General features: G+C 39.1%; 1 protein-coding gene across 2 annotated transcripts; it reads right to left on the bottom strand.

Moving 5' to 3' along the window:
• Window positions 1-679: 679 nt before the first annotated feature.
• On the bottom strand, window positions 680-20,860 carry tmem198a (transmembrane protein 198a). Of its 2 annotated transcripts, XM_043249056.1 has the most exons (6): window positions 20,533-20,860; window positions 18,833-19,065; window positions 7,364-7,649; window positions 5,331-5,906; window positions 2,673-2,920; window positions 680-2,526 (listed from the first exon to the last, which is right to left on the bottom strand). In XM_043249056.1, exons 3-6 carry the CDS (start codon window positions 7,530-7,532, stop codon window positions 2,374-2,376), a joined length of 1,146 nt encoding a protein of 381 aa, XP_043104991.1. In that variant the 5' UTR covers window positions 7,533-7,649; window positions 18,833-19,065; window positions 20,533-20,860; the 3' UTR covers window positions 680-2,373. The 2 variants fall into 2 exon arrangements, with proteins under 2 accessions (XP_043104991.1, XP_043104990.1); XM_043249055.1 differs by lacking the exon at window positions 18,833-19,065.
• Between the last annotated feature and the right edge of the window lie 1,451 nt (window positions 20,861-22,311).

The raw sequence follows: 22,311 nt of genomic DNA, 5'->3' as shown, positions 1-22,311 counted from the left end.
TAAAACTAGCCGATAGCGTCTTGTAATCAAGAGAATCTAGACCACCACAGAAAAAAAAAAAAAAAAAAGTGTAAAAAGTGTATTTTGAGCACATACTCATGAATGAAATAGAAGCGTTATAGAGTTCAGCCCCTCGGTTTGACACTCAGTAGACATGAACTATACGCCTTCACCTCATGAAACGAATAAAATGACAGGGACCATTGCATAAAAGCAAAGAAATAAACCGTTAGTTAACACTATGGAACAGAGTCAAGTAAGAACAAGTGAGTATATCTGCATTATGAAAACTCGCAAATCTCAGGTCATTTAAACGGAACCACACAGCTGAAATCACATCTGTAGATTTTTCCATCAATTTCCAAGTAAAACAATAGGATGACAATAATAATCCATTGTAATGTGATTTTTCATTTTCCTCTGTGTAAATGAATTCTACCCCTGCAGGGATGTGCACATTTATTTTCAAAATGGAAAATTATGCTGTGCATCACAGAGCTACTTGAGCATGTTTTGTCTTTATTGTTGGCGCATTCCTGCCAGTAACTAGTTCACACAATTTAATATGTTTCACCCCATGCCTCAAAGGCATCTACCGCCACGTTCTTCTCCGACTATCTGCCAATTTCTTTTTTTAAACAGCAGTGTGTTAAGAGGAAAATGGACACATACACACAAGTACTTGACTTCAGGAGCACAACATTTATGGTTATCAGTACTGTACAAATACATGCTCAAGAATAATCATAATAATCATAATAATAATAATGGTCAACATCAATTTAATTACATATAGAGCTCCACTTGAAGTCTTAATCTAATAAATTAGAAATAAATTATAATTACAAATGACTATCAATGGGACAATTCAAAAGACAGTTCTTTAACACACAAATGTAACCACTGATTAGAGAAAAAGAAATTATAAAATTAATCAAAGCACTAGTAATAATACAGAATTGCATGTAAGCATATTTACATTCAGACAATGTACAAAAATTTACAAGAGAGCCAATCTGTCACTTTAAAAGACATGGTAAACAGAGAGGAATTTAAGCCTTTGAGCCCTTTCACTACTTCAGAGTGAGGAAAAGATTAGACTTTGACTCTTCATTGCTCCGACAGCCCTGATAAACACAGACAGGAAACTAGGTGTGAAATCACCCCGCATCCGAACATGAAGGTAAATCAGAAATTAAGTCTTAACCCTGCCGCCAATCTACTGCAGGCTCACAGTATGACAAATGCTTTCACGCATCCATACACACACACACACACACACACACAACACAAAATACACACCCACACACTCTATATCTCTCCCTCTCTCGCTTTCATGCTTTCTACACACACAGAAATACACAAAATCTTTTTTCTGTGAGAAGTCCACCACTGTAAATCTCTTCCACCCGTCTTAGGCATCTTTCTTTAATCCCTTTCAAAACTCTCTCTTGTAGGCAAGGACACTTAAATCACTCACACAAAACCCCTTAGTGTTCACAGTTACATCGTTAGGGCTCTTCTCGATGCCACAGCCCCTGAGATTTAACTAGGAGCCACCCAAACAGTCTCTAGATACTAAACGATAAACAGAAAAAAAAAAACAAAAACAGATTAAAGTGTACATCTACAACACAAAAGCAATGGTGGCACTTTCACCACATGCATTGGCTAACGATAAACGCACATTTCAGCATATGCTTGTGCAATAGGCTCAGACTGAACAGAGATTGTGTTCACCGTACACTATTTGACAGATTTTGTGTAGGCCCTGACGCAGAGCAGATAAAGCCATTTGAAACATTATAAAATGTTACACACCTCCCTGCCCGTGCTGTAAACACAAATGTTATCTGAAACATCTTTAAAAGGTCAGGAGGATTGAAGCTTGAATCTGTAAACTGGATATACGAATAGTCTGTCTGGCAGAAACCATGCATGCTTTATGACAGTCTAGTCGCATAAAAGCCAAGGCCGTATTTGGTCCCGTGTTCAGAATGAACATAATGGATCTCCTTTAAAACTTCTGCTGTGGTAATGAGACCGTTCTTCTCGGACGGAGTGAAACAGCAGTCTAATTATGGGAAGATGAGCCTCGAAGGAGCAGACACACACACCACAACCATCTTCAGCAATATATAATGGAGTTAAATGCAAGAGAACAGAGCCATAGTGTGGTTACGCATTGTTTCGTAGGCATACAATCCATTTGCCACATAAAAAAAAAAACATGGGAATACAGCAAATGGATTCAGGTATGAAAGTCCCGTCAGCCATTGTGATTGCATGCTCTTAGGTCTGATCCGGCCACAAAGTTTTCAGTTCTCGGAATGGTTTGTTCAGTGCAATTCCTGTTCATTAAAGGGTGCGGGGTCAACCTCTCACCGCGGGGCCTGTATGGGCTGTTAGGGGCACTTGGGAGCCGTAGTCATAGTCTAAATCTACAACATGTGAGCCGCCAATCAACCTGCCATGAGAATAGCCCCTCCTGTCCGTACGTCTGTCGCGGAAGTTCTGGATGTAACTCTGAAAGAGAAAGCGAACATGCAATCAATCTCTGATAAATTGAAAAGATAAGCATAGGGACCTGTTTGTCAGGTTTCGCAGATCTGGTCTCAAGATAATTCGACCTGGCAGATGGATTTGCGGTGAGACAGACGACGGATACTTACTGGAGAAAGCACATCTCCATCGAAGCGGCGGATGGTGTTGGGTTTCCGGCGGTGAGTGGGCTCCGGAGGCTGGAGTTTGGGAGGAGGGTTTGGGGGATGAGGGTTGGTCTGAGGGGGGTGGTGGTACTTCTGTTGCTGCGGCGGCTGTTTCTGTGGCTTTTTCTTCTTTTTCTTTCGGCATTCCCTTCTTTCTTCCTTTTGACGAATTCGCATTAGCTGCACTCGTCTCTGTTGGTGACTGATGAAGACTTAAAAAAAAAAAAAAAAAAAAAAGCGAAATTAAGACATGTATTAAAATGGAAGGTATTGTTTTACACAGCTTTAAGGTCACAACTGCAAAACAGAGGCGTTATTCTACTCTGTAAAGACACGACGCAGTGTGTATTGGCTGGGTCTCTCAAACAGTGGTCCAAAGCCAAGCTGATAAACAAACCGTTGAGTGTTTTGACACATTCTGCTCTGCGCAGGGCTAAATCGACATTCTGTTCTCTGTCATTATTAAAAACAGACGGATTATTTCTGCCCATTCAGTCACTCTGTTGTGCCTCAACAGCTTCGTGGCCCATCTGTCAGGGAATTCATGTAATGATCTTTCTCTCTCGCTTTCCCCCTCAGAAAACACTCCTCCTCCCACCCTCGCCTCTATTCTTCTGCCCCTTCCTCGTCGCGGCCCCCTTCCCCCATTCCCGCCAAACAAGGGCCCAGCTTGTAGTCATGGCAACCACCCCCAGCACAGTTCCTGCCGCCTGTTCTCCCAATATGCATTTTAATTCTGAATATTAGGAGAACGTTTTATTATTACACTTAAAGTAAGGTACAGTATGTATGCATAAGAGAACTATTAAAGTTCCTTTGATTTCCTCTTCCCACGATTTAGCTCCAGTATTTTTGTTCTAAGTGAATCAGTCATAGATCTTGGTCAAGAGTTAAAACTATTAGGCTGTGAGGGATACATGTACAGTGCGATCGATGGATTGTACAATTATTTAGCAACATATGGACTGTTGCATTCCATTCTGGAAAACAAAACAAACAAAAAAAATCAGTAAAAATGATTTGAAGTAACAGTAATGAAATTATTTCGAACATTCTGTCTATCACAGCTTTATTTTAATTTGCCTTAAATTCAATATGTCACCCCCCTGACTGAGGTCTGCAGAGAGTGTGACTTCTAGCCTTGGAAATGTTATGCTGGTGGTTGCTTTTTGCAAGATAGTGATGAAGCAATTTAAAAATCCCCATTCATGGATTTCAGGTCAGGTCTTCCCATTGATCACTTGAGACTGTGAGAGCTTGTATGCAGGGCACAGCTGAGCCAGTCTGATCTCCACAAGATCACTACCACAGCAAGTAATTAACTAGGACACCCATAAATAAAAAAACCCACAAAACATTATCACCTCAAAACACCCGGGATAACCAGGGGGACCTTTTAAAAAGACACCCTGTTGTAATGAAGTCCGTGGAGGAACATCCTTATAAAGGAATAGTTTACTTAAAAATATTTTCTTTAAGATTTCTTTCTGTTGCAGAATACGAATTCTTCTGTCCATATTATGAAAATCAATGGCTGAAATATTGAACCGATAGATGCATACTTATTTACACTCTTTTGTGCTTGAAAGATTTGGACCCCACTGACTTCCATAATATATTAAAAAACAGTTCAGACATTCTTTAAAAAAAAAAAAAAAAAAAGAACAACATAAGGCTAAGTATATATGACAAAATATTTATTTTGAAGTGAACCTTTGCTTGAAAGGATTTCATGGTGATGTTACTGTTACACAAGGGATGTTCAATCATGCTCCAGTAGGGACACAACCCTACAGAGTTCAGCTCCAATCCTAATTAAACACAGCTGAACCGGTTAATCAAGGGCTTCAGGATTACTAGGCTTTATCCGAAATCTCCCAATACATACCCTTATTCACTATTCCTTTCATTACTCCACTAATGAATGAGTTCTTAGAGTACTCTGACATGATTACTTGCTTATGGACATATAAATCAGCCTGCTTGAGGATGGTGTGCGCCGACATCAGCGAACTGTGATGATGACAGAAACTGCACAGACATACACAGACTGTGTCATACAGTCATAGCAGACATGAAAGGTATGCTTTAGGTTTAAAGGAATACCTCACACAAAAATGAAATTTACTCGCCCTCAAGTTCTAACCAGATGCAACACAAAAACATTCTACACCCGATGTGAAAGAGCTATGGGAAATAACCAGTGCTGGGGGTAATGCATTACAAAAGTAACGCAATTTTAAAAATTGCTATTATTCTTAAGTATTGTCAGTCATCCTTATTCCCAAGAAAAATTATACAACAATATACACCTAGGATGGCTTTGTGGTGAGTAAAATATAGAGTAATTTTCATTTTTGGGTGAACCGTTTCTTTAAATGGTAGCCATAGCCATTGATTTCAATAGAATGGAAAAAAAATGCTACCGTCTATGGCTATACTACCATCTAAACACTGTAATAAGTCAGTTGCTGCCATCAACTGTTCAGCTACCAACTTCAGACCATCTTATAGCAAATAATAAAGAAACTCTTGAAGGTGAGTAAAAGTTTTCATTTTGGGTGAACTATGCCTTTAAACCACAGCCTCGTCCCTTTCCATACAATCACTTGCCAAACTTACCTTCAGTGTGTGAATATCCTTCAGCCGTGACCTTCCACTGAATAAGAACACCCAGCAGTGCAAGCACAGGCCAAACTCCCATGACCACCCATGTGAACCAACACACCGGCCGAGGCGGATCCACCTTCACCCTCTCATAGATGTAGCGTGTCAGAGCGAAGAGCTCGACAAAGTAATCCACAGTCACAGTCACCACAGCTGATCCGAAGACGGCGGTGGAGAGGGTGGTGAAACAGCGCTGCCACTGCAACGTGAGCACAGCAAACAGCATGCCCGAGCCCAGCAGCACACCCAGGGGAAGCCACACTGTCCTCGGGTGATAAAACTCCTCCAGAACCACAAGAGAGGCCAAGGCCACCAGTAAACCCAGGAGAAGTCCAACCATGAAAAGCCCCACGCTGCGGACCAGCATAGTGACCAAACCACACAACGTGCCAATGCCCAGGCCGATGCCCACACTGGCCTCCACACTGAGCTGAGTATCCATGACCCTCTCCTTATAGCAGAGCATGAAGATGATGATGGAACCGAACATCAGACCCGTGAGGAACATCACGGCCTTGAAGCAGCGGTACCCTACAAGAGAAGAAAGGTGGAGAGGACAAGATACGAGAGCAGGGGTTTGGAGGGGGTGGGAAAGAGAAGGATTTGGGAAGCAATGGTTATTTTATTAGCAAATAGCATAGCAAATGGCGATAACGATGATAAGCTTTGAACATTTTTATTCAATATGGATAAGACTAACAGCCTATCACACAACAGAAATAAATGGGACAGTAATTTTTTTATTTGCATGTCGAGGTTCATGCCAATTTTAAGCTACAGGTGAAAAATTACGTTCAAAATGCGCACCGAAACAATCTTCATTGTCAAATTAAATATTTGCTGTAATTTTAATCAATCAGGACAGTAATACTACTATTGCACAGTATTTTACTTTTATAACATTTTACGTAATTTACTACTATATTTATATTAGTTTTTTTATGAATATTGTCCAAGCAAGATATTTTATCAGGTTTTAGTGTATAGTGTATACACTGTTGTGCAGGACCTTATTTAACGAAGAAATAACAGAAAAATAAAATGAAATGGGCTCTAATTTAAAAACAGCTTAATTTATTGAGTTTCCATGTAACTAAATGTTACATTACATTTTTTACCAAGGTCTAACATGTTGAATATGTTTCTTACAAAATAAATATCATCATGAATACAGAATGAAATGGAAAAACAACAACAACAAAAAAAACATTCAAATCTAGTATATATTAAACAAGATAAGAGACAAGAACATTGTTCTTTGCTGGGCATGTTTTAAAGGTAATTTCTAAAACGGCTCTTAACTTGAAATTCCAGAGATAAACATTTTGTTTGGTAACATATGAGTGGGATCATCAGAATTGCGTTGAGTGAAGGTGTTTATGCCATTAACGCCCATTCTGTTGCTACAGTTACTGTACAAAAGTAGCTTTTAAATCAACAAGAGCCCTTTATAATGCATTGTGCTTTTTCACTAAGAGGTTATCTGCTTTCACCTGATGCAATTTAGAACTGTTAATAATGGCCCAAATTGGCAGCAGAAGGGCAGGAAGAATAAATAGCATGTTTTAACATTTTAACGTAGTCACACTGGGGCCAGAATGCCACAGAGAGAAGCTGCTGTTCGTCACAGCTGAGATAGCCTCGATCCTCCCTCTCGCTCTCTCTCTCTCCCTAGCAAGTAATGGGCAGTGAAAGCAAATTTCACAGTCAAGTGAAAGTGATAAAGCTTATCTAATAGAGAGGGACATAGATTTGTCACCCTTGTCTGGTTGTCACATTCAGATGGTTATTAGGTGAATTAAATTTGGCCATAAACAACCACAGCTAAAACAATGTTTGCGATAATGAGACAAAAACATAACCTGTGCATTCAGGCCATGCCAGAATCTGGGCTTGTTTTGAGTAATGCTTCTTACGTAAATCTACATATCTCCAAATCAGACAGATCTGAGTTTTCTAAATATAATAATTCATCCTTCGCAACCTACCGAAGAAGCAGTAGATGATGCCAAACAGGCAACACATGGAGCAGACGACAGACGGGACCACCTCATAGCGCCGTTCAATGTCCTCATCACAGCTGAACAGACGCTCTGGACTCCCATCCTGAGAGGGTGGGGAGAGCTTAAAGGCCAGAATCTGGGCAGTGGACGTCATGCTGTCAGCGTGTATTAGAGAGTGCTACGTATCTTCACGGGAGCCGATGAAACGGGGAAAGTGGGGTCATGTGGAAGGTAGGGAGTGCAGAGAAGGTTCCCCTCCACAACAATTTACCTGTTCAAAGAGATAAGAAGAAGGTGTGCAGATATTAACTCATGAGCGTCAGAGGCAGTTTGACTCTGCCTGTAAAAGCAAACCTGGTCCAGCCAGATCACATTTAAAAATTCTCTTTGTGACAACATCAGACAGGTTTACTCCAAGCTGCTGTCTGACTCCATTTAACTCTTAGGTCAAGTCATATTTTCTCTTCATTTATTCTTATAATCTTTCCACTCTTTAAAATATTTAGCGGCGCTACCTGACTTAAATTTTTTTTTAAATCTTTGATGTCAGTCATATAGAGATAAATAACCTTTAATGTGTTAGTTCACTCAGAAATGAGAATTCTGTCAGTAATTACTCACCCTCACGTGGTTCCAAATCCATAAGACCTTTCTTCATCTTCAGAGTGCAAATTAAGATATTGTTTATGAAACATGATATGTTTATGAAATATGAAAGCTTTCTGAGCCTAAATCAACAGCAACACAACTGTGTTCAAAGCCCAGAAAGGTAAGAACATTGTTAAAATCAGTGGTTCAACAGAAGCTACAAGAATACTTTTTGTGCACAAAAAACCAAAACAAAAATAAAGACTTCGACAATTTCTTCTCTTCTATATCAGTCTACAACGCATGCCATGAACCACTGATGTCACACATGGACTATTTTAAGGACGTACTTCCTATCTTTCTGGACCTTAAATATCACAGCTGATTTGCTGGAAAGCTCTCTTATATGAAAGCTCTCAGATCACACCAAAAAAAATCTTTGTTTTTTGAAAATAAACAGTAAAAAGTCTTACGGATTTGAAACGACCTGAGGGTGAGAAATTATTGACAGAATTTTCATCTCTGCGTGAACTCTCTCTATAACATCAACACTTTGGCATAGAAGAGCCCTCAAAAGCTTAGTCGATCTGCCTTAGTAAACAAAATAAACATAAGTATTATAATTCTGATTTAAAACCAAACTGTTCTGTATATATGTCAGTAGATGTGTGCACTGCGTGGTTGTTAGCAGCGCTTCAATTGTTTTTAAGTGCATCACACTGAGCATATTTGCCTTATTGAAAAGTCAATATTTGTTAGTCTGTACTTCAAAGAAGCATAGTGAGTACCTGTTAATGCACAAGCCCAAAAGACAGAACAGAAAATCAATGTTGTTTAGCAAATTAAAACATTACACCATCCTAACACAAAAGATTACATCTTTTTGCCGATGAGGGATTTTGCGTGCTTTAGAAAAATGTTCTACAACAAAAGCCTCTAATCAAACCACAAATGGTCCATTGCACATATGGTTGAATGGGGAAAAACTGCTCTATTCATTTAGATGTTGGTTCCCTCTGCTATTCAGACATGAGGCTTTATTTATATAATTTTATCTGAAAATATAACCTTTTTTCCATAGGATTCCAGTAAAACCTTTCCATAGGATTCCAGTAAAACCTGGTGCCATTTGGGATAATGCCTCATTTCCGAAAGGTTGAATTATTTGTTTGTTCCCTCTACAATTCAGGGAACCTTTGCAAATCAGATATTAGGCATTATATTGGCATTTCAAAATGCATCCAACTATTAAAGCTAAGCTAAAAAATATATAATAAAATATATATAGACGCACACTTTTGAATAAAATGAATACTGTTGATGGAAAAATTACAAAGATCCTCTCGGCTACTCTCAAATGAATGCCTAATCTCTTTCTATTTGGGCTTTGATTTGGACTGAAACAATATTATCCAACTTAAAAATCTGGTGAAAGCGTGCAAAAAATTAAACCTCCATTAAGCCTTTACACAGACCTATATCCAACTTTGATTTGGGACTCTGGGGTATTCATTAGTCTAATCCAAACGAAAATATCTGACATACACTTTAACTTGCCCCCTTTGGCATTTACTGTGAGACCGATACTAACAAACATGCTTCATTAATGAACAGAGACATATTTTCATCAGTGTTTAAAAAGCTGAACTGAATATAAAAACTGCAAAAAAAAAAAAAAAAAAAAAAAAAACAAACAAGCAGAGCTTTTAATACATCGATATAAAAGCACCACTTCCAGCAACACCACTTCTATTTATTTACATTGTGATGCATTTTTCAGAAAAATATATGTCTTCAGCTTTGTGCCAAATGTAACCTCAAATGGCAATAAGGCTAGACATTATTATTGTAAGCCTCTTGTGTTATGAAAGATTCCCCAGTGCAAATTCATGTTTTCTTGGCACAAGATACGTTATAGAAAATAAAGCCTTTATCTAACTGTGATAATACCTCACTTCCTGTCTGTTGTCATAACAACAGTGAAATTGTGGGATGCTACAAGTTAAACACCATTTGGCTAAGATGAGGAGAGTGACCTGCCACCATGGCAACAGCCTGAGAACCAATCAATGTTTTAGCCTGCCTTGCAGTTTTTTTCAGTGCAAGAGAGTTTTCTCTCCCCCTTAAGTGAACCCCTTCTCTTCTGCACCCAAGACGTGCAAATAACTTGGCCTGGGAAAGCCTGGGAAAAGGAAGAGAAAGATACAAAGAATAAGAAATAAAATCAAGAAAAAAAAACTCTTAAGCTGTGGTTTTAATTTGGAACATGGTAGCCGGTTTCTGCTGGTCCAAGCTAGGCACTGACTGGTCCAAGCTAGTTGAACAGTTTGGATCTGAAACAAACCAGATGTTGTTGTTGTTTTTTTTTGTTTTTTAAATACGCTGACTAGTCAACCATCCAATGACCAGCTTGGACCAACCAATCCGCTCAGCCCATCTCCGGGTCTGACAGTAGCACTTTTAGCTGCAGCTTAGCACTGATCATTGAATCTGATTAGACCGTTAGCATCTCGCTTTAAACATTATCAAGGAGTTTCGATATTTCTCCAATTTAAAACTAGTCCCCAGCATTTTCAGGTGCTGCATAATATCCCTGCACATAATTAATTACATGGAAGTCTGGTCAATCATTTTTTTCCCCTTGTAAAACCAAGCCATTGGAAGCCAAAAGAAACAAAGTTTCCTTCAATGAAAAATGTCATTGCCTGTTGTCCTCTTCTATTGAAATTCACCAACTCATTTATTTTAGAACTGTTTTGGACTATGTTGCTTGTAAACAGTGCCTGATCTGTGCATATTTCTCTTCTAATTCAGGCAAGACAACGTTTGGCCTGGAGTAAGCAATATTACAGACAAAGAACTGGAAGCGCTTAGTTAACAGAGTATTGGTGGATTTAATTATTACAAACATTTTATCAGCTGTTGTACTCAAATGACAGTACCCATTCACTGATCCATTGGTGAGCAAGTGATGTAATGGTAAATTAAAAAAAAAAACCCTCATCTACATCTTAGATCACCTGAGGATTATCATTTTGGGTAAATTGCTCCTTTACAAAGCAAATGCGTGCACCTGGAAAGCAGCAACCATGTAAGCTACCAGGTTAAACAGGAACAGAGAAAAACAGAGATATAGATGAGAAAAAAGAGATCATTTTATTAAGCCATGTTTGCCTTCATCCATGCATGAGTAAACTTGTAGCACACAGTTCAAACAGGCTCATGTTACAACAAGAAAAAGAAATCGATCTGGACTAACACTCCGCAACAACTCTCAGCACTCGGGTGAAAAACTCATCAACTGGATGGAGAGACAGAAAGAGATAGCATTACATGAAATTTCACCACTGGAATGGCCTGGGAAAACAACTTTCAGGTATTACTCCATCTTCATGCAAAGAGCATTATTTAACGCCAGCTGTCTCTGTGGAAAAGAAGCCATCATCAACCTCTTTTCAATCACTAAAAAAAAAAAAAAAAAAAAAAAATCTCTGTTCTCTTTCCGTCTACTGACGATACCTTCGGAACGTCCCAGAGCACTTTAGATCATGGGCAACGAGTCCTTGTCTGCCTCAGGTGTAGATGTCAGTCAAGATGTAGAACAAAAGGCTCTATTGAGCTTGCGACTTCACATGAATATTTTAGAGACTGCTGAAAGCCCCGCAGAGAAAATGTCAGCAGAATGAAGCTTGACCCATGTATGCACGTGTATATATTATGCACGTGTATATGTATGTGCCCTGCGCATTAGATGGAAAATGGCAGATCAATGTGAATGGCTGTCCAGCTGAACAAAAACAGACAATGCGATGGGCTTCAGAACAGGCTCTGGAGACTGTCTGGAACTAGAAGCTTTGCTTCGAGAGCACAGCGAATGAAAAACGCTGTGAGAAGTAGCCCAGTTCTATGCTATAAGCAGCCCCATATGTGTGTGCATCTAGGTTAACTGCTACAGCAGTCACTAGGCACCTGGTGGTCCTAGACATGCATCATGCCTCCTATATCTGCACTGGATGCACAATTCACAGATGACAGAATCAGGTAAACACCCACCTAGATGGAAAGAGACCAGCATAATACGTATATGTTGTGAACTCCATAATGAGATCTAGAAAAAAGGAAACATGCACAGTACTATTGTGAAGGCTGACCGGGGGGAGAAGAAACCGTTGAATGAAGTTATTTTTGTTGTCTTTGCACACAAAATGAAATCTTGTAGCTTCATAGACATATGTAGCAGATGTCACTTAGACTATTTGTTCATACTAAGTGCTTTCTGGGCCTTAAATGAATCAGCTGCACTGCTGTCTATGCAGGGTTAGAAAGCTCTCAGATTGAATCAAAAATGTTTTCATTTGCGTTTTTTGGAAACAGACAAAGGTTTTTAGAATGACATGATGGTGAGTAGTTACTGTCAGAATTTTCATTTTTGTTTCAAGAACAATCCCTTATTTAAAACTGCTACTCGTTTAAGGGTTAGATACAAATTACAATTATGTCATCATTTATTTAACTTTATGCCGTTTCAAACCTGCATGACTTTCTTCCTTCTGTAGAACATACAAAGGTATTCTTGAAATGTCACTGTGTGTGTTTTTGTCCACACATTCTATACTAGCATTCTTAAAAATATCTTTTGTTCTACAGTCAGTCAATGACATGAAGTTGAGTAAATGATGAATTTTGTTTTGGTAACAAATGTAACAAAGACAGCTCTTTAAGGTTAGATGAGCTTTGCAACTGAACATTTTACTCCTAAATGAAAGTTGTGTCATTTATTCAGCTATTATCTGAAACTTGCCAAACATTAAATGGAATCTATTCAGTGGAGCACATATTTTTAGGAATGTTTCAGATGTTTTTGTCCATAAAGAAGTCAATGATAAAAACTGCAAAAACAGGTAAGTGTGAAACGAATCCATATCACTAGACTTGCTCATTCCAGGTTTTTAAAAATAAATTCACACTTTGTAGGTAGTTATATACATATTATATTTGTATAATATCTCCTTTGTGTTCAGCAAGAATAGGAAAATCAAGTTTGGAACAACATGAGGGCAAGTAAATGATTTTCATTTTAGGGTAAAGCTGTATGTAAACACCCTATTTGCATGTAAAAAGTTCAATGAATAGCATTTACTTAATGTTGTGGGTCTGCAGTCAGATTTAGTAAAATTTATTCTGCCCTCTTGAATAACAACCACTTTACAAAACATTACATTGTGACAAGATTATGAAACTATTTTGCTGGAAGATGCGAAATGGACTGAAATAACCAAGCATCATGTTAAAAATAAACTGCAAGGACAATTTTATCATTAGCCATATACTATCATGAACAATACTGTGTATTTATATATTTAGAGTTGACTGAATCTATTCCATTTCCTCTTAAGTACCTCAGCATGACAAGCAGCCAAGTCACCGAACGGCAAGCAGATGCTGTTAATGTCTTGACGAATTCATCCGTAATCTCATTGTAAATTACTAAATGGTCTCTTTGGATGTTCTCAAAGTTATGTTTTAATGTCATCAAACTTTGACTTCAGAAGATCAAGGAAAATCGACTCATGCTTTACACAACCCCTTTTAAAGTCATTCTAAGGTCAAGTCAAATCATATTTTCTGTATTGGCAAATCTGCAGAATGGTTTTCAACATGGCAAAATGTTTCAAAGAGGGCTGAGAGTGCAAGCTCTTAACATGACATAACAAAATTAGACAAAATATTTCATAAATCAAGAGGCGAGGAATGTGTAGAACCTCATGAATGAGTGCTGTTTAAACTCTGCAGTACTCTCCATTTTAATCCCACTATAAGCCGCATGAACAGGTCCGAGAGCTACAGAAGAAAATCCTTCTGCGCACGCAGTAAACGCTGAATCCCAACAACCCATTCATTAGCTCCCTGCAGAGCACTTGCAGGTGTGGAAGGCAGCATCTGACAGGTAAAATTTACCTCTTCCTGCTTCCTCAACTACCACTCGCTACTCTGGAATGAGAGCAAGAGAGCAGATGCCAGCCAAGGCTTCGGGCAATGGAGATAAAGGAGCATCCTACTAAACGGTCCATTTCTTATTGCGCTGCAGTCACCATTGTGGAGGTCTCCCTGGCAATGGTTGCCAGGTTAAAGGGACAGACGGTGGTTGTGTAGAGAAATGTGAGCGTCTGAACGGAGGGGTGGATAAGCGTGCAAGGGAATAAAAGCGAGGAAGGGGTGATGGTGTGTGTCAGTGAGATAAATAGAACGGACAAATATATTTGAGAGAGAAGGGTATGTGCGTTTATGTGTTTGAAATTGAAACGGAAAGAAAAGAGTGTGTGTGGTTGGACTGAGTGATTTAGCAGACATGGCGATGGCCCTGCTAAACCTCGTTAATCTTGTTGAGAGCTTCTGCTCTAAATTCCATTAGCACTGGACTGCTTTCTCCTTCTGCTGACCTGAATGATATTAGCAATGTGATGGGTGTTTGTATGCTATGTGTACACGGTCATGTGCAAACCAATGTGTGTGTGTCTTTCGGTCTGGGATTCTTCAGTTTTATCCACTGGCTGTCGGCTCTAAACAATGACTAACCCTATACAGTGGCCTCATTCTGGGTTACCATTCTGAGTCAGATGTGAGAGAGACTGAACATGGAGACTAACACAGCTGCTCTGCAAACATCATGAATATAAACACTAAACACAGACGGCACAGATAGCACAGATTCTTTAATCAGTGACATGTTGCTTAAAGATTTAAATTCTTTCATCATGCGGACCCAAGGAAACCATACGACTGCCATCTTGAAAACACAAAAGATTTTGAATGAAACCAGAAATATTTCAGTTAAACTTTGACATATTGAACAGTTTGTGAAGAGATCAAAAAGAATGTGTATTGAGTGGTTTAATCCGAGTTTTCTGAAGCGTATCACATCAAAAATGGTTAATAGTGGCTTCTTTACCAGTATGCTGAGTGCTACTCCTCTAAACATGGGAAAAACACAGAACAATAAATCGTCAGAATTTTTCTTTCATTTGTTTGCTCATGCTGTTGCCAAATAATGTGTACCTTCAAGATATATTGTGCCAAAAAAATTGAAGAATGTTTCAAGTGGAAATGTTTCAAAATGACAACACTCTACGGTCTTGTGTACTTGATGGATGCACGCTTGTGGCGGCCATTTCAAAGTCCGTAAGACGGCAAGTGCATACAAAGTGTGTCATTTGGGACAGGGCAGAAGCGATAACAGCATAGCACAATCTACTCTGCCAAAAACAAACACATTAACATCGTCATGTACACTACCAAGTCATGACGGAGATATTCTCTGAAATGGCTTGGGTCTACAGAGCATTTGCAGCTTATATTGACTGCAAAATCTCAAATGTGTTTGCTTGACATGCAAGATCCAATGAGGTTTACACTTCTGTTTACAATGTAGGATGTGCTCTAATCCATGCTTCAATAAATAAAAGGCTAAATTAAACCTGTAAAAGTGCATATCATAAACGGTGATCTTGTCTTTTCAGAAATGTTGGATATAAGCACTTGATCCACAATGGGTTTGTTTTAAAACATTGTTCAGAATTCTGAAGCATTAAGATTTTGGTGTAACGGACTTTGAATGGAGGGACAGTAATTTACCAGGTTTTATTAAAATATCTTCATTTTTGTTTCAAAGGTGAACAAAAGTATAATGGATTTGAAATTAAATGAGGCTAAGTAATTGATTATAGAATGTTAATGTTTGGGTGAACGTTCCATTTAATGGTCCTTTTTTTTTCTTTTTTTGGAATTTGACAGCAAATGGTAACTATGGACTCTCAGAAAACAGCAAAAGCTACACGATTTCAAAAAAACTTTGCTCTAGTGAAAACAATAACAGGGTTGAAACACCATCAGGGTGAGTGAATAATTATCAAATTTAAATCTGTGGGTGAACTACTCCTTTACTGAACTATACGTGTGTGTGTAACTGATTTGAGTTAGTGATTATGAGTGCAATCATCATTAGAAACATAATCACCACCCCAGAGCCAATGCAGCTGACTTCAGATTAGAATTGGCCTACTCAATTACACTACACATCGGTCCTGTACAGCTCGAAATGCTACAGAGCAGAACACACCAGTCTAACATTTTCAGAGAAAACGTACATTGCATCAGCATGAGGACCAGCAGAGCGCTTAATGCTCTTGGCACACAGTCAAGCTGGGAGGCCCCTGGGTGAACCCCTCCAAACTCATTCCACTTTCGCAGACAGGACAAAGGAAAGGAGAAAGAGTCTGAGGTTCGTGATAAAAGCTAGTGACTTCAAAGAATACACAGTAAAAAAAAAGCAGTGGCATTTCACACTTCTGATCTGACAATTCATCATCATCTGCCGTTCATTATTTTCATTGTTTCATTAGGGGTCCATTTACCTCTGATTGCTCTTGATTGTGCTGTGGGTGGATCAGTAATCAATGGCCCCCAGTCACAATCATAAGTCGTTAGCATGTAAATCTGAGCAAACAAATGAAGCGAGTATATAACGTAATTATGTTCAAGCCTTGGCTTCACATTACATTTGTCCCAATACACATGTGGGGCAAGCATATTCTTATGCGCACACACATACAAACCAAACGAGCTTACAAAAGGGCTGGGTGACCTCTGCCACCGACTTTGTGTCCAAATCAAATGCTTTGGTGATTTTCCCAGGCTGCTCTCGGGGATGATACAGAGCATCTATTGAGCTATTCTTGGCCTGGCTAGGAACAGAGTCTCTGACAGTCCACTGGAGCAGAAGTGGATAGAGTAAAGACTGGCCCGAGGGAAGAGAGGGTGCTATCCAGCATGTACAGGAAGAACAAAAATCAAGAAAACAGGAATAAAGAGTAAAAAAAAAGTAGGAACGGGCAGATAAAGAACTATTTACTGAGAGATATATGGAGGATACACATTAAGCGCACCATTCTCCCCTGCAGTCAGAAAAAAAACAAAACAAGAACAAAGAAGAGCCTTATTTATGAGTTAAAATCGTGTGCTTTTCACAGAATCCCGCTTATGAAATCCTCTGAGCTTTTGAGGCTGAAATTTAAGGCAATGTCACAGATGGAATGAAATGTATTCAGAAAAATCGGAAAGTCAGTAAAATTTACTATTTTAGTGTGTATTATGAATTACTTATCTGCACCATTTTTTTTAACCCTATTGTACCATATTTAATATCAATTTGATCAAAACTTTGCTGAAAAATCGACTGCATTTATTTTATCGTCTAATTGATACTTCGTATTTTAGTATAATAAAAAAAATGCATTACATTTTTGCATTACAATCTATTACAAACACAAAATATAATCAACTGCAACAGATTGCATATTTTTGCTCAGTTAAGAATAAAGGTGTTTTCCTCTTTCAACAGAAACCCTTCATTATCCTATATCATACTTTGAGCCATAAAAGCCTGATGTATCAATATGATATTCAACAACGATCCAATAATAGAATCAGCTGGCAAAATCAAGTCCCGCGGCACATTTTTTTCTACCTCAGGATGCACAATATAAATCACGATAGGGAAGAAAAAGACAATCGCGTGACATTAATGATACCAGGCGCCGGAAGGAGGAATTAGCCTCTTTTGTCACTATTTTATTCTATTTTTTAATCACAACTCCTGATTTAACCAACACCGAAGCCAAATCCAGCAACATCTTCGAGATATAAATACCCATTTCACTTCTTTGAACTGATGCCTTGAAGTCCTCTGGTGATTTTCACTGAGGATGAGACCGAGAGATGAAGATCTAAATAGGCTTTTCTCAGATTAAAGTGTCCCTCCGCAGCCAAGTCCAACATGACGAATACAAATCAACACCAGAGTCTAAAAGCAAACATTAGCTTAAGCGTCATCTGTTGCTTAAACCATCTTCTGACCCATTAAGCAGCTTTAAATTTGGCTCAAACCGATAAACGAAGTTTTCAGAAATACATCCATCACAAACGAGGCTGATAATAAACAACTCCGGCTCAAGCTCATAAGAAAATCGTTTCTTTTTCAACTTGAGAGAGCATTGTGAAACCAAACAAAGAGAGACGCTCAGCTCTCACATCCACAGCAAAGAGCACAGGGTGGTGTGCTAATTTAAACCATAAATCTCAATGGCATGGCAGGGGATCAGTAGATAGATGTAAAATATTCACTGGGGAATATTTTGCCTGGCTCTTATATCATTACATGACTCACCAAACATCTGCTCTAATGTATCATATTATGGAGTACAGGCTTAGATAGAGACGCTCAAAGTCTTCTAAAAGCCAAGGACGAACAAAAGATGAGCGATGTGCCTATGAGACAATTCTAATCTGCCAGTATTCTTTCCCACGCACAAAGACGTGTTGCTCACAGAAGACAGAAAATCTGATCGGAGACGAATGCGAAATAGGCACAGAAAGCAAATTCAACAGTAGATCAGTAAAGAACAGATCGAACAAAAGAGACAGCAAACGTAAGGTAAAATTGTCACAAAAAGGATTACGGATATACCGCACAAAAACCTGCTCTCGTGTAAATATAGCATTTAATTAATTCCCTGCGTTAAAAAGTTACTGCAATGGAAAGGCGTTTTTCAGCGAATGTGACAGCCTAGGAGTTAAACAGCACGAATTCAAAGGAATAGATTTTTATTCATTAATACAAGCGTAGCAGAGAATTAGATTTAGAATGCTTTAGGAAATGAATTGAAGTGAAACGAAAGGTTAAAGACTTATTGTTTAATAAGGCCAGCTTCAGAAAAATCTTAAGTGTTGCTGCATGCAGAAACTATGACCGCCGGGCAGAGCAGCAGAGAAATGGATTTATCATCGACTTTCTCCCGCTCTCCCACTCACCTCTCTATACGAGCCTCTTTCCGATCTCCCCGTTCTGGCCCATCATCACGCGTTCTTCTCTCTGCAATACCCAAATCCACTCGTTCTTTGCATCACATCATCTCAATCTTTCTGTCTTTTTTGGGCGTCATCTTCCACTCTCCCACAAATCAGAGCCAGAACTGTTTGGTGCGCTGCAGCCTGACTCAATTAGACACGGATCTCTGAGGGGCACTGCTGCTTCCTTCATCCATCTATCATTACATAATAGTCATCATCACTATGGAAAACAGCACTTGGCTTTTATACAAGTTCACGCTTTTCGCATTGTTTCCACCCCGCCCATTATTTTAAGACGCCTTTGTGCGTTGGGGCAATGTTTCACACAGCTGCGCCTCATGACTGATTTTTTTTTATGACCGTATTGTCGTTCCTGAACAGATGAAGACATTGCTTGTTGTGACAACTTCTTTTTATAAACAATATTTTCCTTACATAATCACGCTGTCTTTATTGTGGGTGAAAAGCTTTGTTTTTCATAAATGTTTCATAATGGACAGGTGGCTGGACAACGACCAGCTTTCTAATACATCAATTATCTATGGCACATTAGGGGTGTTTAGCAAATCAGCAATAAAATCATTTTTTCCCCCTCACAGTTAAAGCTCTGTTCTCCTTTATGGACGGCGAATAATGTTTATGCTGTATTTAATTAATAATGGAAAGTTTCACAAGACACCTAAGATACAAAATGTTATATATTTGCATCCAAAAAACATTATTAATGGTGTTTAAGTTGTTTTGAACATGCATTTTATTTGTATTCATGTGCATTTAGATCTGTTTTCTATCAGATATCATTTTTCCATAGATTACAGCACCTAACCTATTAATATGAGCCAGATCTTCAAATGAACACTTCATTACACCCTTAAATAACGAGGCTATATCTTACAGACAAGCAAATAACGAAGATAAAGATGTAACAAAACGAATAATAATAACGTACCGACAGCTCCCATTTAATATAATGTAAGGTTTGTGAATCTGTCGTCCAGAGATGTAGTTATTGCTAAAGTGTGGGCATAGCTGGGATCACAACAGTGACGACACAACAAAACAATAAGCGCGTTCTGCCGCGAGGAGCACGTGACCCGTTCCACGGCGGTCGGGCGCGAGATCAATCCCGCTCGTTTTCGCGGCGGACACCTAAAGAAGTGTGTCCGCGAAAAAACAAACCAGCTTCTACACGGCGCGCATCGTGATAGCGGCTCGCTGCTGCTCCCACGACACGGCGCTCGGCCGTTTTGCACGCCATTGGACAAAAACAACCACATATGGCATAACGTACACAGCGCGAGAAACAAAAGAAGGCGCGCGCGCACACAATGGACTGGACAATGGCCGAGCGACAACGAGCGCGCTGACAAACACCGTTATCGCACACATACACATACACACATAAATGGTTTAGACACCTTCGAGACAATACTCCCAGAAGCTCTTTTGTCTTGCGATACTTCGTTTTAACGCGACCGTACTCGAGCGCACTGTGGACAAAGGACCGAACAAACCCTTCAACACACAACCCGCGGTGTTCAGCGCCGACAGGGAAACGCCATTCATTGTTTTCGCGCGACGCGTTGAGGTTTAAAAACTTCGCCGGTCACAAAACCCCGAACAACGGAAGACCCGGGCGGTGAAAATAAGTCCAAACGTACCGTTGTCACAGCTCGAGATCCGTGCTCAGTCGCTCGCAGCGAAGCGCAGATAACTCGCTTTCAGCATCCTTTGTGGCGAAGGGTTTTTTCCCCCATTCCGAAGCACTCGGAATCCGGTCTGCGATCTAACGAGATAACTGGTGTGTCACGACGGGAAGCGTGCAGTACCAAGTGTTTCACATGATTAGCGAGAGGTCCAGGTGCTCTCAAACTGGTCCGGTGTCATCACGCGCCTGCATGTTGGCTGTCCCTCCGCTTTCTTTCTTTCTGGTGTATCATCTGATGGCACTCAGTGTTTTCATTTTGATTCACATGCTCTGTGTCTTTGGCGTGTACCATTCACTTAAGAGTGGGGGGGAGAGAGAGGTGCACAGTGGGGACCCCGGTGAATGAAGCCCAAGCGTTCACTATTAGTTTGATCAGATTGTCCTTTCGCATCAGGCTATTAATTTTTTTGCATGTGTGTAAAATGTTAGTGTAAACTATGTAACGCTGAGCAGGTAAAGTAAATGCAGCCACAAAACTTATAACTTAACACATATAACTTATAACTTACAGCGTTATGGCTACATGCTGAAAATTGCAAATGGCAAAATAAACGGATTATCTTTCTGATGTTTTTATGATTTTATTGATGAAGGTTAATGTATGCCAACACGATATGAATGTAATGTATTTCCTGTCAGCTGCCAAAGAGCCCAGGAATGACAGAAGTCTGTGTTTCTTAGGTTGCATATTTATTCAAAATCTTTGCATTTGTATATGATTTTTTTTATTAAATACCACTGCAGCATCATATTTGATATGTAAATACATTCGATACATTATTAGCATGATTAAAACTTTTTAAAAAGTTATTTACCTCCGCTTGTTACTATTTTCTTAGCAAATAAAGGCACAGTTTAATAATAACTTGTGTTTAATATTTCAAAACGAGCTTTTACTGAAGCAACTTCACTCCTGCTCACTAGTGGTGGTTCTGACTGTACAATTTTATTGTTGTATTTTTTTATTTATAAGTATCTGTTATGTATAATTATCAGAGATGAATGTGCAGGCCTTGAGGAGCGTTTATTTGTTCATCTCTCAAATATAACTCTATTATGCATTACACGCTTTGCCCCTGCAATGAAAGCTACAGAGCTTTGTTCAATAAGATATACAGCATTAATAGCCTATATTGTGCTTGTGATAGTGATATAAGTAGTAGGTAGATAAAGCAGCAACTTACGTGCATTGTTGCTATACAGTTTTACAGATCTCCTTGATTCACATTACATGCAGAATTTCATACATCTTTTGGCCATATAAACAACTGCATCAAATTGCATTTTTTTTGCTTGGTTGGGGCTTCTGCATGTGACTCATTTTTCCCTCAGGTGTGAGCTTTATAGCCTATTATCACATGTATTACGATGCATAAAAGACAGTATCATTTACACAATACAACACATGAAGTTAGATGTTATTAGACTCGTCTAAATAGCCTAGAACATGAACGTAAAGACGTATTTGTATACAAAGCATGTTTCTGTTATTCTGTGCAGGGATGGCTGTGACTATATATGTAGCCATGTATATAGCACATCGTCCAGGTTTCAGCATCTGTCTTCAACATGCTGAACTTGATTATTTCAACAGGGTATAAGATATGAAGCTCTATCGCTCCGTGACAGCTGCAGCAATACAATAACATACACTTAAGAGAGATGAAATCATACAAACTGTAATAATAATGATCTAAAACAAAGCCTGCATGGGAAACTAGCTTTTCTTTAA

The sequence above is a fragment of the Puntigrus tetrazona genome, chromosome 9 (assembly GCF_018831695.1).
Source record: "Puntigrus tetrazona isolate hp1 chromosome 9, ASM1883169v1, whole genome shotgun sequence".
NCBI lineage: Eukaryota > Metazoa > Chordata > Actinopteri > Cypriniformes > Cyprinidae > Puntigrus > Puntigrus tetrazona.
Note: the sequence above shows the minus strand (reverse complement) of the source record. Positions and strands in the feature narration are given on the sequence as shown.

Excerpts from the sequence above, each read along its gene's own strand:
- tmem198a (XM_043249056.1), bottom strand. The coding sequence starts at position 7,532 with ATGACGTCCACTGCCCAGATTCTGGCCTTTAAGCTCTCCCCACCCTCT. Across the intron at positions 5,907-7,363 it reads CATCATCTACTGCTTCTTCG|GGTACCGCTGCTTCAAGGCC; the intron begins GTAGGTTGCGAA and ends CTTCTCTTGTAG. Across the intron at positions 2,527-2,672 it reads ATGGAGATGTGCTTTCTCCA|AGTTACATCCAGAACTTCCG; the intron begins GTAAGTATCCGT and ends TTTCTCTTTCAG.